Here is a 14311-nt window from a genome sequence, read left to right as displayed (position 1 = left end):
ACCTCATGTCAGTCATGGTGAAACAAAATGGCTGCTGCATCAGACAATCACCGGCCGATTGAGGTAAAGAGTAGGCCTTACATGCCGTGGCTATGGACTTGTGCAGCAAGCAATGCCATCTAAAGTATTAAGAACTGACTCTGATATAAGCAGAGATTTATTGATGCGTTGATTTCTTTTTTTATCAGCGCCAGTGTCCCTCTAAGAGTGGCCCATTGTCCTGCAAGTTGGCGCCGGGCACGGAGGGTTAATCCCTTCAGTGCCGCAGCAGCCATTACCCGCATGACCAGTGGGTCTCCGGCCACAAGAACAACATAAGTCCTAAATGATGATGCATCCACATTGGACATATTATGGAGCAGGTCAGACATACCACATAATCGCTTTCTTGTTCATCCATGGGCGACATTTCCAGCAAATAATATGGAGAACTATTTTTGGGGTGTATAAGCTGTGCTCCTCTGTTTTAGTGCTGAAGGACTAGGTCCCTTTCCTGGGTCTGCATTGTACTCTCCTCACTACCAATCCTCTCCTTGCCTGGGCATTGCAGGCATGCTTTGGGGTTCCCACGCTAAACAGAGCCGTCTACTAGAACTATACACGCTGGCATTCTACATATGTGTAGCTGGCATCTGGAGCAGGTTCTGGTGAGCGGGGGTTCAGCAGGCAGTGTGGGATTCTGCTGCATGTGAAAGGCACAGCGGCAGTGGAGGTTTGCCCCAGATGGACCTCTGCAGCTGACTATAAAGCTGGCACAGTAGTGGTTAGGAAAAGGCGGGTCCAGAAACTTTGGGTGCCGCTACTGAGTGCCTGTGCTGATGTGCTCTAATTATATAGGCCGCCTCTCTCTCTCTCTGATCACTGCATTTGTGATAAACTGTATATAGCCCGCCTCTCTCTCTGATCGCTGCCCGTGTGATATGTATAGCCCGCCTCTCTGATCGCTGCCCGTGTGATCTGTATAGCCCGCCTCTCTCTGATCACTTCCTGTGTGATATGTATAGCCCGCCTCTCTGATCGCTACATGTGTGATATATATAGCCCGCCTCTCTGATAGCTGCCTGTGTGATATGTATAGCCCGCCTCTCTCTGATCACTTCCTGTGTGATATGTATGGCCCGCCTCTCTCTGATCACTTCCTGTGTGATATGTATAGCCCGCCTCTCTGATCACTTCCTGTGTGATATGTATAGCCCGCCTCTCTGCTGCCTGTGTGATATGTATAGCCCGCCTCTCTGCTGCCTTTGTGATATGTATAGCCCGCCTCTCTGATCGCTGCATGTGTGATATGTATAGCCCGCCTCTCTGATCTCTGCCCGTGTGATATATATAGCCCGCCTCTCTGATCGCTGCCTGTATGATATATATAGCCCGCCTCTCTGCTGCCTGTGTGATATGTATAGCCCGCCTCTCTGATAGCTGCCTGTGTGATATGTATAGCCCGCCTCTCTCTGATCACTTCCTGTGTGATATGTATAGCCCGCCTCTCTGATCGCTACATGTGTGATATATATATAGCCCGCCTCTCTGATAGCTGCCTGTGTGATATGTATAGCCCGCCTCTCTGCTGCCTGTGTGATATATATATATATAGCCCGCCTCTCTGATCTCTGCCCGTGTGATATATATAGCCCGCCTCTCTGATCGCTGCCTGTATGATATATATAGCCCGCCTCTCTGCTGCCTGTGTGATATGTATAGCCCGCCTCTCTGATAGCTGCCTGTGTGATATGTATAGCCCGCCTCTCTCTGATCACTTCCTGTGTGATATGTATAGCCCGCCTCTCTGATCGCTACATGTGTGATATATATATAGCCCGCCTCTCTGATAGCTGCCTGTGTGATATGTATAGCCCGCCTCTCTGCTGCCTGTGTGATATATATATATAGCCCGCCTCTCTGATCTCTGCCCGTGTGATATATATAGCCCGCCTCTCTGATCTCTGCCCGTGTGATATATATAGCCCGCCTCTCTGATCGCTGCCTGTGTGATATATATAGCCTGCCTCTCTGATAGCTGCCTGTGTGATATATATAGCCCGCCTCTCTGATCGCTGCCTGTGTGATATGTATAGCCCGCCTCTCTGATCGCTGCCTGTGTGATATGTATAGCCCGCCTCTCTGATCGCTGCCTGTGTGATATGTATAGCCCGCCTCTCTGATCGCTGCCCGTGTGATCTGTATAGCCCGCCTCTCTCTGATCGCTGCCTGTGTGATATGTATAGCCCGCCTCTCTGCTGCCTGTGTGATATGTATAGCCCGCCTCTCTGATAGCTGCCTGTGTGATATGTATAGCCCGCCTCTCTGCTGCCTGTGTGATATGTATAGCCCGCCTCTCTGCTGCCTGTGTGATATGTATAGCCCGCCTCTCTGCTGCCTGTGTGATATGTATAGCCCGCCTCTCTGCTGCCTGTGTGATATGTATAGCCCGCCTCTCTGCTGCCTGTGTGATATGTATAGCCCGCCTCTCTGATCACTGCCTGTGTGATATGTATAGCCCGCCTCTCTGCTGCCTGTGTGATATGTATAGCCCGCCTCTCTGATCACTTCCTTTGTGATATATATAGCCCGCCTCTCTGATAGCTGCCTGTGTGATATATATATATATATATATATATATATATATGTGTGATATGTATAGCCCGCCTCTCTGATCGCTGCCTGTGTGATATATATAGCCTGCCTCTCTGCTGCCTGTGTGATATATATAGCCCGCCTCTCTGATAGCTGCCTGTGTGATATGTATAGCCCGCCTCTCTGCTGCCTGTGTGATATGTATAGCCCGCCTCTCTGATCACTTCCTGTGTGATATATATAGCCCGCCTCTCTGATAGCTGCCTGTGTGATATATATATATATATATATATATATATATATGTGTGATATGTATAGCCCGCCTCTCTGATCGCTGCCTGTGTGATATATATAGCCTGCCTCTCTGCTGCCTGTGTGATATGTATAGCCCGCCTCTCTGCTGCCTGTGTGATATGTATAGCCCGCCTCTCTGCTGCCTGTGTGATATGTATAGCCTGCCTCTCTGCTGCCTGTGTGATATGTATAGCCCGCCTCTCTGATAGCTGCCTGTGTGATATGTATAGCCCGCCTCTCTGCTGCCTGTGTTATATGTATAGCCCGCCTCTCTGCTGCCTGTGTGATATGTATAGCCCGCCTCTCTGATCTCTGCCCGTGTGATATATATAGCCCGCCTCTCTGATCGCTGCCTGTGTGATATATATAGCCTGCCTCTCTGATAGCTGCCTGTGTGATATATATAGCCCGCCTCTCTGATCGCTGCCTGTGTGATATGTATAGCCCGCCTCTCTGATTGTTGCCTGTGTGATATATATATATATCCCGCCTCTCTGTTCGCTGCCTGTGTGATATGTATAGCCCGCCTCTCTGCTGCCTGTGTGATATGTATAGCCCGCCTCTCTGCTGCCGGTGTGATATATATATATAGCCTGCCTCTCTGCTGCCTGTGTGATATGTATAGCCCGCCTCTCTTGTCGCTGCCTGTGTGATATGTATAGCCTGCCTATCTGCTGCCTGTGTGATATGTATAGCCTGCCTCTCTGCTGCCTGTGTGATATGTATAGCCCGCCTCTCTGCTGCCTGTGTGATATGTATAACCTGCCTCTCTGCTGCCTGTGTGATATGTATAGCCCGCCTCTCTAATCGCTGCCTGTGTGATATGTATAGCCCGCCTCTCTTGTCACTGCCTGTGTGATATGTATAGCCCGCCTCTCTGGTCGCTGCCTGTGTGATATGTATAGCCCGCCTCTCTCTCTGATCGCTGCCTGTGTAATATGTATAGACTGCCTCTCTGCTGCCTGTGTGATATGTATAGCCCGCCTCTCTGCTGCCTGTGTGATATGTATAGCCCGCCTCTCTGATCGCTGCCTGTGTGATATGTATAGCCCGCCTCTCTGCTGCCTGTGTGATATGTATAGCCCGCCTTTCTGATCGTTGCCTGTGTGATATGTATAACCCGCCACCCTGGTCGCTGCCTGTGTGATATATATATATATATATATATATATCCCGCCTCTCTGTTCGCTGCCTGTGTGATATGTATAGCCCGCCTCTCTGATCGCTGCCTGTGTGATATGTATATATATATAGCCTGCCTCTCTGCTGCCTGTGTGATATATATATATATATATCCCGCCTCTCTGATCTCTGCCTGTGTGATATGTATAGCCCGCCTCTCTGCTGCCTGTGTGATATGTATAGCCTGCCTCTCTGGTCGCTGCCTGTGTGATATGTATAGCCCGCCTCTCTGCTGCCTGTGTGATATGTATAGCCCGCCTCTCTGGTCGCCTTCTGTGTGATATGTATAGCCCGCCTCTCTGCTGCCTGTGTGATATGTATAGCCTGCCTCTCTGATCGCTGCCTGTGTGATATGTATAGCCCGCCTCTCTGCTGCCTGTGTGATATGTATAGCCCGCCTCTCTGGTCGCTGCCTGTGTGATATGTATAGCCCGCCTCTCTGCTGCCTGTGTGATATGTATAGCCCGTCTCTCTGCTGCCTGTGTGATATGTATAGCCCGCCTCTCTGCTGCCGGTGTGATATGTATAGCCTGCCTCTCTGTTCGCTGCCTTTGTGATATATATAGCCCGCCTCTCTGATCCCTGCCTGTGTGATATGTATAGCCCGCCTCTCTGTTCGCTGCCTGTGTGATATGTATAGCCCGCCTCTCTGCTGCCTGTGTGATATGTATAGCCCGCCTCTCTGCTGCCTGTGTGATTATATATAGCCCGCCTCTCTGATTGTTGCCTGTGTGATATATATATATATCCCGCCTCTCTGTTCGCTGCCTGTGTGATATGTATAGCCCGCCTCTCTTGTCGCTGCCTGTGTGATATGTATAGCCCGCCTCTCTGCTGCCTGTGTGATATGTATAACCTGCCTCTCTGCTGCCTGTGTGATATGTATAGCCCGCCTCTCTGATCGCTGCCTGTGTGATATGTATAGCCCGCCTCTCTTGTCGCTGCCTGTGTGATATGTATAACCCGCCTCTCTGGTCGCTGCCTGTGTGATATGTATAGCCCGCCTCTCTCTCTGATCGCTGCCTGTGTGATATGTATAGACTGCCTCTCTGCTGCCTGTGTGATATGTATAGCCCGCCTCTCTGCTGCCTGTGTGATATGTATAGCCCGCCTCTCTGCTGCCTGTGTGATATGTATAGCCCGCCTCTCTGCTGCCTGTGTGATATGTATAGCCCGCCTCTCTGATCGCTGCCTGTGTGATATGTATAGCCCGCCTCTCTGATCGCTGCCTGTGTGATATGTATAGCCCGCCTCTCTGCTGCCTGTGTGATATGTATAGCCCGCCTCTCTGCTGCCTGTGTGATATATATAGCCCGCCTCTCTGCTGCCTGTGTTATATATATATATATATATATATATATATATATATATATATATATATATATAGCCCGCCTCTATGTTCGCTGCCTGTGTGATATGTATAGCCCACCTCTCTGTTCGCTGCCTGTGTGATATGTATAGCCCGCCTCTCTGCTGCCTGTGTGATATGTATAGCCCGCCTCTCTGATCGCTGCCCGTGTGATATATATAGCCCGCCTCTCTGCTGCCTGTGTGATATGTGTAGCCCGCCTCTCTGATCACTGCCTGTGTGATATGTATAGCCCGCCTCTCTGCTGCCTGTGTGATATGTATAGCCCGCCTCTCTGATCGCTGCCTGTGTGATATGTATAGCCCGCCTCTCTGCTGCCTGTGTGATATGTATAGCCTGCCTCTCTGCTGCCTGTGTGATATGTATAGCCTGCCTCTCTTGTCGCTGCCTGTGTGATATGTATAACCCGCCTCTCTGATCGCTGCCTGTGTGATATGTATAGCCCGCCTCTCTGCTGCCTGTGTGATATGTATAGCCCACCTCTCTGCTGCCTGTGTGATTATATATAGCCCGCCTCTCTGCTGCCTGTGTGATTATATATAGCCCGCCTCTCTGATTGTTGCCTGTGTGATATATATATATATATATCCCGCCTCTCTGTTCGCTGCCTGTGTGATATGTATAGCCCGCCTCTCTTGTCGCTGCCTGTGTGATATGTATAGCCCGCCTCTCTGATCGCTGCCTGTGTGATATGTATAGCCCGCCTCTCTGATCGCTGCCTGTGTGATATGTATAGCCCGCCTCTCTGCTGCCTGTGTGATATGTATAGCCCGCCTCTCTGATCGCTGCCTGTGTGATATGTATAGCCCGCCTCTCTTGTCGCTGCCTGTGTGATATGTATAGCCCGCCTCTCTGCTGCCTGTGTGATATGTATAGCCCGCCTCTCTGGTCGCTGCCTGTGTGATATGTATAGCCCGCCTCTCTGCTGCCTGTGTGATATGTATAGCCCGCCTCTCTGCTGCCTGTGTGATATGTATAGCCCGCCTCTCTGCTGCCTGTGTGATATGTATAGCCCGCCTCTCTGATAGCTGCCTGTGTGATATGTATAGCCCGCCTCTCTGCTGCCTGTGTGATATGTATAGCCCGCCTCTCTGCTGCCTGTGTGATATGTATAGCCCGCCTCTCTGATCGCTGCCTGTGTGATATGTATAGCCCGCCTCTCTGATCGCTGCCTGTGTGATATGTATAGCCCGCCTCTCTGATCGCTGCCTGTGTGATATGTATAGCCCGCCTCTCTGCTGCCTGTGTGATATGTATAGCCCGCCTCTCTTGTCGCTGCCTGTGTGATATGTATAGCCCGCCTCTCTGATCGCTGCCTGTGTGATATGTATAGCCCGCCTCTCTGCTTCCTGTGTGATATGTATAGCCCGCCTCTCTGCTGCCTGTGTGATATGTATAGCCCGCCTCTCTGCTGCCTGTGTGATTATATATAGCCCGCCTCTCTGCTGCCTGTGTGATTATATATAGCCCGCCTCTCTGATTGTTGCCTGTGTGATATATATATATATATATATATATATATATATATATCCCGCCTCTCTGTTCGCTGCCTGTGTGATATGTATAGCCCGCCTCTCTTGTCGCTGCCTGTGTGATATGTATAGCCCGCCTCTCTGCTGCCTGTGTGATATGTATAGCCCGCCTCTCTGATCGCTGCCTGTGTGATATGTATAGCCCGCCTCTCTGATCGCTGCCTGTGTGGTATGTATAGCCCGCCTCTCTGCTGCCTGTGTGATATGTATAGCCTGCCTCTCTGATCGCTGCCTGTGTGATATGTATAGCCCGCCTCTCTGATCGCTGCCTGTGTGGTATGTATAGCCCGCCTCTCTGCTGCCTGTGTGATATGTATAGCCCGCCTCTCTGCTGCCTGTGTGATATGTATAGCCCGCCTCTCTGATCGCTGCCTGTGTGATATGTATAGCCTGCCTCTCTTGTCGCTGCCTGTGTGATATGTATAGCCCGCCTCTCTGGTCGCTGCCTGTGTGATATGTATAGCCCGCCTCTCTGCTGCCTGTGTGATATGTATAGCCCGCCTCTCTGCTGCCTGTGTGATATATATAGCCCGCCTCTCTGCTGCCGGTGTGATATGTATAGCCCGCCTCTCTGTTCGCTGCCTGTGTGATATATATAGCCCGCCTCTCTGATCCCTGCCTGTGTGATATATATATATATATCCCGCCTCTCTGTTCGCTGCCTGTGTGATATGTATAGCCCGCCTCTCTTGTCGCTGCCTGTGTGATATGTATAGCCCGCCTCTCTGCTGCCTGTGTGATATGTATAGCCCGCCTCTCTTGTCGCTGCCTGTGTGATATGTATAGCCCGCCTCTCTGCTGCCTGTGTGATATGTATAGCCCGCCTCTCTGCTGCCTGTGTGATATGTATAGCCTGCCTCTCTGCTGCCTGTGTGATATGTATAGCCCGCCTCTCTGCTGCCTGTGTGATATATATATATATCCCGCCTCTCTGTTCGCTGCCTGTGTGATATGTATAGCCCGCCTCTCTTGTCGTTGCCTGTGTGATATGTATAGCCCGCCTCTCTGATCGCTGCCTGTGTGATATGTATAGCCCCCCTCTCTGATCGCTGCCTGTGTGATATGTATAGCCCGCCTCTCTGATCGCTGCCCGTGTGATATGTATAGCCCGCCTCTCTGCTGCCTGTGTGATATGTATAGCCCGCCTCTCTGATAGCTGCCTGTGTGATATGTATAGCCCGCCTCTCTGCTGCCTGTGTGATATGTATAGCCCGCCTCTCTGTTCGCTGCCTGTGTGATATGTATAGCCCGCCTTTCTGTTCGCTGCCTGTGTGATATGTATAGCCCGCCTCTCTTGTCGCTGTCTGTGTGATATGTATAGCCCGCCTCTCTTGTCGCTGCCTGTGTGATATGTATAGCCCGCCTCTCTGCTGCCTGTGTGATATGTATAGCCCGCCTCTCTGATCGCTGCCTGTGTGATATGTATAGCCCGCCTCTCTGCTGCCTGTGTGATATGTATAGCCCGCCTCTCTGCCTCCTGTGTGATATGTATAACCTGCCTCTCTGCTGCCTGTGTGATATGTATAGCCCGCCTCTCTGATCGCTGCCTGTGTGATATGTATAGCCCGCCTCTCTTGTCGCTGCCTGTGTGATATGTATAACCCGCCTCTCTGGTCGCTGCCTGTGTGATATGTATAGCCCGCCTCTCTCTCTGATCGCTGCCTGTGTGATATGTATAGACTGCCTCTCTGCTGCCTGTGTGATATGTATAGCCCGCCTCTCTGCTGCCTGTGTGATATGTATAGCCCGCCTCTCTGATCGCTGCCTGTGTGATATGTATAGCCCGCCTCTCTGCTGCCTGTGTGATATGTATAGCCCGCCTCTCTGATCGCTGCCTGTGTGATATGTATAGCCCGCCTCTCTGATCGCTGCCTGTGTGATATGTATAGCCCGCCTCTCTGCTGCCTGTGTGATATGTATAGCCCGCCTCTCTGCTGCCTGTGTGATATATATAGCCCGCCTCTCTGCTGCCTGTGATATATATATATATATATATATATATATATATATATATATATATATATATATATATATAGCCCGCCTCTCTGTTCGCTGCCTGTGTGATATGTATAGCCCACCTCTCTGTTCGCTGCCTGTGTGATATGTATAGCCCGCCTCTCTGCTGCCTGTGTGATATGTATAGCCCGCCTCTCTGATCGCTGCCCGTGTGATATATATAGCCCGCCTCTCTGCTGCCTGTGTGATATGTGTAGCCCGCCTCTCTGATCACTGCCTGTGTGATATGTATAGCCCGCCTCTCTGCTGCCTGTGTGATATGTATAGCCCGCCTCTCTGATCGCTGCCTGTGTGATATGTATAGCCCGCCTCTCTGCTGCCTGTGTGATATGTATAGCCTGCCTCTCTGCTGCCTGTGTGATATGTATAGCCTGCCTCTCTTGTCGCTGCCTGTGTGATATGTATAACCCGCCTCTCTGATCGCTGCCTGTGTGATATGTATAGCCCGCCTCTCTGCTGCCTGTGTGATATGTATAGCCCACCTCTCTGCTGCCTGTGTGATTATATATAGCCCGCCTCTCTGCTGCCTGTGTGATTATATATAGCCCGCCTCTCTGATTGTTGCCTGTGTGATATATATATATATATATCCCGCCTCTCTGTTCGCTGCCTGTGTGATATGTATAGCCCGCCTCTCTTGTCGCTGCCTGTGTGATATGTATAGCCCGCCTCTCTGATCGCTGCCTGTGTGATATGTATAGCCCGCCTCTCTGATCGCTGCCTGTGTGATATGTATAGCCCGCCTCTCTGCTGCCTGTGTGATATGTATAGCCCGCCTCTCTGATCGCTGCCTGTGTGATATGTATAGCCCGCCTCTCTTGTCGCTGCCTGTGTGATATGTATAGCCCGCCTCTCTGCTGCCTGTGTGATATGTATAGCCCGCCTCTCTGGTCGCTGCCTGTGTGATATGTATAGCCCGCCTCTCTGCTGCCTGTGTGATATGTATAGCCCGCCTCTCTGCTGCCTGTGTGATATGTATAGCCCGCCTCTCTGCTGCCTGTGTGATATGTATAGCCTGCCTCTCTGATAGCTGCCTGTGTGATATGTATAGCCCGCCTCTCTGCTGCCTGTGTGATATGTATAGCCCGCCTCTCTGCTGCCTGTGTGATATGTATAGCCCGCCTCTCTGATCGCTGCCTGTGTGATATGTATAGCCCGCCTCTCTGATCGCTGCCTGTGTGATATGTATAGCCCGCCTCTCTGATCGCTGCCTGTGTGATATGTATAGCCCGCCTCTCTGCTGCCTGTGTGATATGTATAGCCCGCCTCTCTTGTCGCTGCCTGTGTGATATGTATAGCCCGCCTCTCTGATCGCTGCCTGTGTGATATGTATAGCCCGCCTCTCTGCTTCCTGTGTGATATGTATAGCCCGCCTCTCTGCTGCCTGTGTGATATGTATAGCCCGCCTCTCTGCTGCCTGTGTGATTATATATAGCCCGCCTCTCTGCTGCCTGTGTGATTATATATAGCCCGCCTCTCTGATTGTTGCCTGTGTGATATATATATATATATATATATATATATATATCCCGCCTCTCTGTTCGCTGCCTGTGTGATATGTATAGCCCGCCTCTCTTGTCGCTGCCTGTGTGATATGTATAGCCCGCCTCTCTGCTGCCTGTGTGATATGTATAGCCCGCCTCTCTGATCGCTGCCTGTGTGATATGTATAGCCCGCCTCTCTGATCGCTGCCTGTGTGGTATGTATAGCCCGCCTCTCTGCTGCCTGTGTGATATGTATAGCCTGCCTCTCTGATCGCTGCCTGTGTGATATGTATAGCCCGCCTCTCTGATCGCTGCCTGTGTGGTATGTATAGCCCGCCTCTCTGCTGCCTGTGTGATATGTATAGCCCGCCTCTCTGCTGCCTGTGTGATATGTATAGCCCGCCTCTCTGATCGCTGCCTGTGTGATATGTATAGCCTGCCTCTCTTGTCGCTGCCTGTGTGATATGTATAGCCCGCCTCTCTGGTCGCTGCCTGTGTAATATGTATAGCCCGCCTCTCTGCTGCCTGTGTGATATGTATAGCCCGCCTCTCTGCTGCCTGTGTGATATATATAGCCCGCCTCTCTGCTGCCGGTGTGATATGTATAGCCCGCCTCTCTGTTCGCTGCCTGTGTGATATATATAGCCCGCCTCTCTGATCCCTGCCTGTGTGATATATATATATATATATCCCGCCTCTCTGTTCGCTGCCTGTGTGATATATATAGCCCGCCTCTCTTGTCGCTGCCTGTGTGATATGTATAGCCCGCCTCTCTGCTGCCTGTGTGATATGTATAGCCCGCCTCTCTTGTCGCTGCCTGTGTGATATGTATAGCCCGCCTCTCTGCTGCCTGTGTGATATGTATAGCCCGCCTCTCTGCTGCCTGTGTGATATGTATAGCCTGCCTCTCTGCTGCCTGTGTGATATGTATAGCCCGCCTCTCTGCTGCCTGTGTGATATATATATATATATCCCGCCTCTCTGTTCGCTGCCTGTGTGATATGTATAGCCCGCCTCTCTTGTCGCTGCCTGTGTGATATGTATAGCCCGCCTCTCTGCTGCCTGTGTGATATGTATAGCCCGCCTCTCTGATCGCTGCCTGTGTGATATGTATAGCCCGCCTCTCTGCTGCCTGTGTGATATGTATAGCCCGCCTCTCTGCTGCCTGTGTGATATGTATAGCCCGCCTCTCTGATCGCTGCCTGTATCACATAGTATTTTCCTTCACACTAGTTCCAGAGGTGGAATTTATTTATTTATTTATTAACAGTGTCTTATATAGTGCCGCAGATTCCGTTGCGCTTTGCAAAGGAGACAGTGATACAACAAAACAGGGTATACAGACAAATGTAGGAGGGCCCTGCTCGCAAGCTTACAATCTATAGGGAAATAGGCATTGATACATAAGGATAGATACTTTATTCTTTATTGCATCGATTCCACCAGAATGAAGGTTCTATGACTGGTTCTGGAATTTGATAAGCTGCCTGAAGATGTGAGTTTTTAGGGAACGCTTATAGGTTTGGAGACTGGAGGAGAGTCTTATTGTGCTTGGGAGGGCATTCCACAGAGTGGGTGCAGCCCGAAGAAAGTGCTGCAGTCGGGAATGGGAGCGAGTAATGAGTGTGGATGAGAGACGCAGATCTTGGGAGGAGCGTAGAGGTCGTGTTGGATGATATTTTGAGATAAGAGAAGATATGGATGTTGGTGTAGTTTGGTTTATGGCTTTGTGTGTAAGTAAAAGAATTTTGTATTAGAATGTGAGGTTAAACAGTGAGATGTGTCTAGAGGTCCTGGTTTTCTTAATATATGAGCTTCCTCACCCCTCAGGATCGGGATCTCGTGCTTCGGCGTATTGCTGAGGATCGTCAGCTACAGCATGACAAGGAGCCGATGATTTTACCACCAGCAAAAAGTGAGCGGTCAGGCAGCCGTGATCATATACCCTCACACAACCACTGTGCTCTGCTGGTAAGTCCTTGTTATACAGTCCAGGGTCATGTCAGAGAAGATGGGATACCCAGAGATGTATTATCTAATGTAATATGATGTAGAGGGAAGGTGTAATGACGGATTACAATGTTGGGTTATTGGGGTCCTTTCATTTTTGTGAAACTTTTTTAAAACAAAAAGGCCACAGTACCAGAAAAGCTGCCAGCATACAGTACTGGTGATGCCACAGCAGTACGTCTCATTCAGGGCCCCTACTGCCACACATGGAGGGTACAGGACTGATGATGCCACAGCAGTACGTCTGATTCAGGACCCTACTGCCACACATGTAGGGGTACAGGACTGGTGATGTCACAGCAGTATGTCTCATTCAGGGCCCCTACTGCCACACATGGAGGGGTACAGGACTGGTGATGTCACAGCAGTACGTCTCATTCAGGGCCCCTACTGCCACACATGGTAGGGTACAGGACTGGTGATGCCACAGCAGTACGTCTCATTCAGGGCCCCTACTACCACACATGGAGGGGTACAGGACTGGTGATGCCACAGCAGTATGTCTCATTCAGGGCCCCTACTGCCACACATGGTAGGGTACAGGACTGGTGATGCCACAGCAGTATGTCTCATTCAGGGTCCCTACTGCCACACATGGAGTGGTACAGGACTGGTGATGCCACAGCAGTACGTCTGATTCTGAGCCCCTACTACCACACATGGAGGGGTACAGGACTGGTGATGCCACAGCAGTACGTCTGATTCAGGGCCCCAACTACCACACATGGAGGGGTACAGGACTGGTGATGTCACAGCAGTACATCTGATTCAGGGCCCCTACTACCACACATGGAGGGGTACAGGACTGGTGATGCCACAGCAGTACGTCTCATTCAGGGCCCCTACTACCACACATGGAGGGGTACAGGACTGGTGATGCCACAGCAGTACGTCTGATTCAGAGCCCCTACTACCACACATGGAGGGGTACAGGACTGGTGATGCCACAGCAGTACGTCTGATTCAGGGCCCCTACTACCACACATGGAGGGGTACAGGACTGGTGATGCCACAGCAGTACGTCTGATTCAGGGCCCCTACTACCACACATGGAGGGGTACAGGACTGGTGATGCCACAGCAGTACGTCTCATTCAGGACCCCTACTGCCACACATGGAAGGGTACAGGACTGGTGATCCCACAGCAGTACGTCTCATTCAGGGCCCCTACTACCACACATGGAGGGGTACAGGACTGGTGATGTCACAGCAGTACATCTGATTCAGGGCCCCTACTGCCACACATGGATGGGTACAGGACTGGTGATGCCACAGCAGTACGTCTCATTCAGGGCCCCTACTGCCACACATGGATGGGTACAGGACTGGTGATGCCACAGCAGTACGTCTCATTCAGGGCCCCTACTGCCACACATGGATGGGTACAGGACTGGTGATGCCACAGCAGTACGTCTGATTCAGGGCCCCTACTACCACACATGGAGGGTACAGGACTGGTGATGTCACAGCAGCACGTCTGATTCAGGGCCCCTACTACCACACATGGAGGGGTACAGGACTGGAGATGCCACAGCAGTACGTCTGATTCAGAGCCCCTACTACCACACATGGAGGGGTGCAGGACTGGTGATGCCACAGCAGTAAGTCTGATTCAGGGCCCCAACTACCACACATGGAGGAGTACAGGACTGGTGATGCCACAGCAGTACGTCTCATTCAGGGCCCCTACTGCCACACATGGAGGGTACAGGACTGGTGATGCCACAGCAGTACGTCTCATTCAGGACCCCTACTACCACACATGGAGGGGTACAGGACTGGAGATGCCACAGCAGTACGTCTCATTCAGGGCCCCTACTGCCACACATAGAGGTTACAGGACTGGTGAT

The 14311-nt window shown here is 51.1% G+C and overlaps 1 protein-coding gene across 1 annotated transcript in view; it reads left to right on the top strand.

Annotated features, from left to right (window-relative positions):
* The window catches only part of LOC146079839 (uncharacterized), a 285668-nt gene that overhangs the window by 114834 nt on the left and 156523 nt on the right, over positions 1 to 14311 (top strand). Inside the window, exon 6 of the mRNA XM_083186476.1 lies at positions 12282 to 12422. Coding sequence (XP_083042602.1) covers positions 12282 to 12422 — 141 coding nt within the window. The remainder of the gene's footprint in view (positions 1 to 12281; positions 12423 to 14311) is intronic.

Source organism: Crinia signifera, chromosome 5, assembly GCF_055691185.1.
Source record: "Crinia signifera chromosome 5, ASM5569118v1, whole genome shotgun sequence".
Taxonomy (NCBI): Eukaryota; Metazoa; Chordata; class Amphibia; order Anura; family Myobatrachidae; genus Crinia; species Crinia signifera.
Note: the sequence above shows the minus strand (reverse complement) of the source record. Positions and strands in the feature narration are given on the sequence as shown.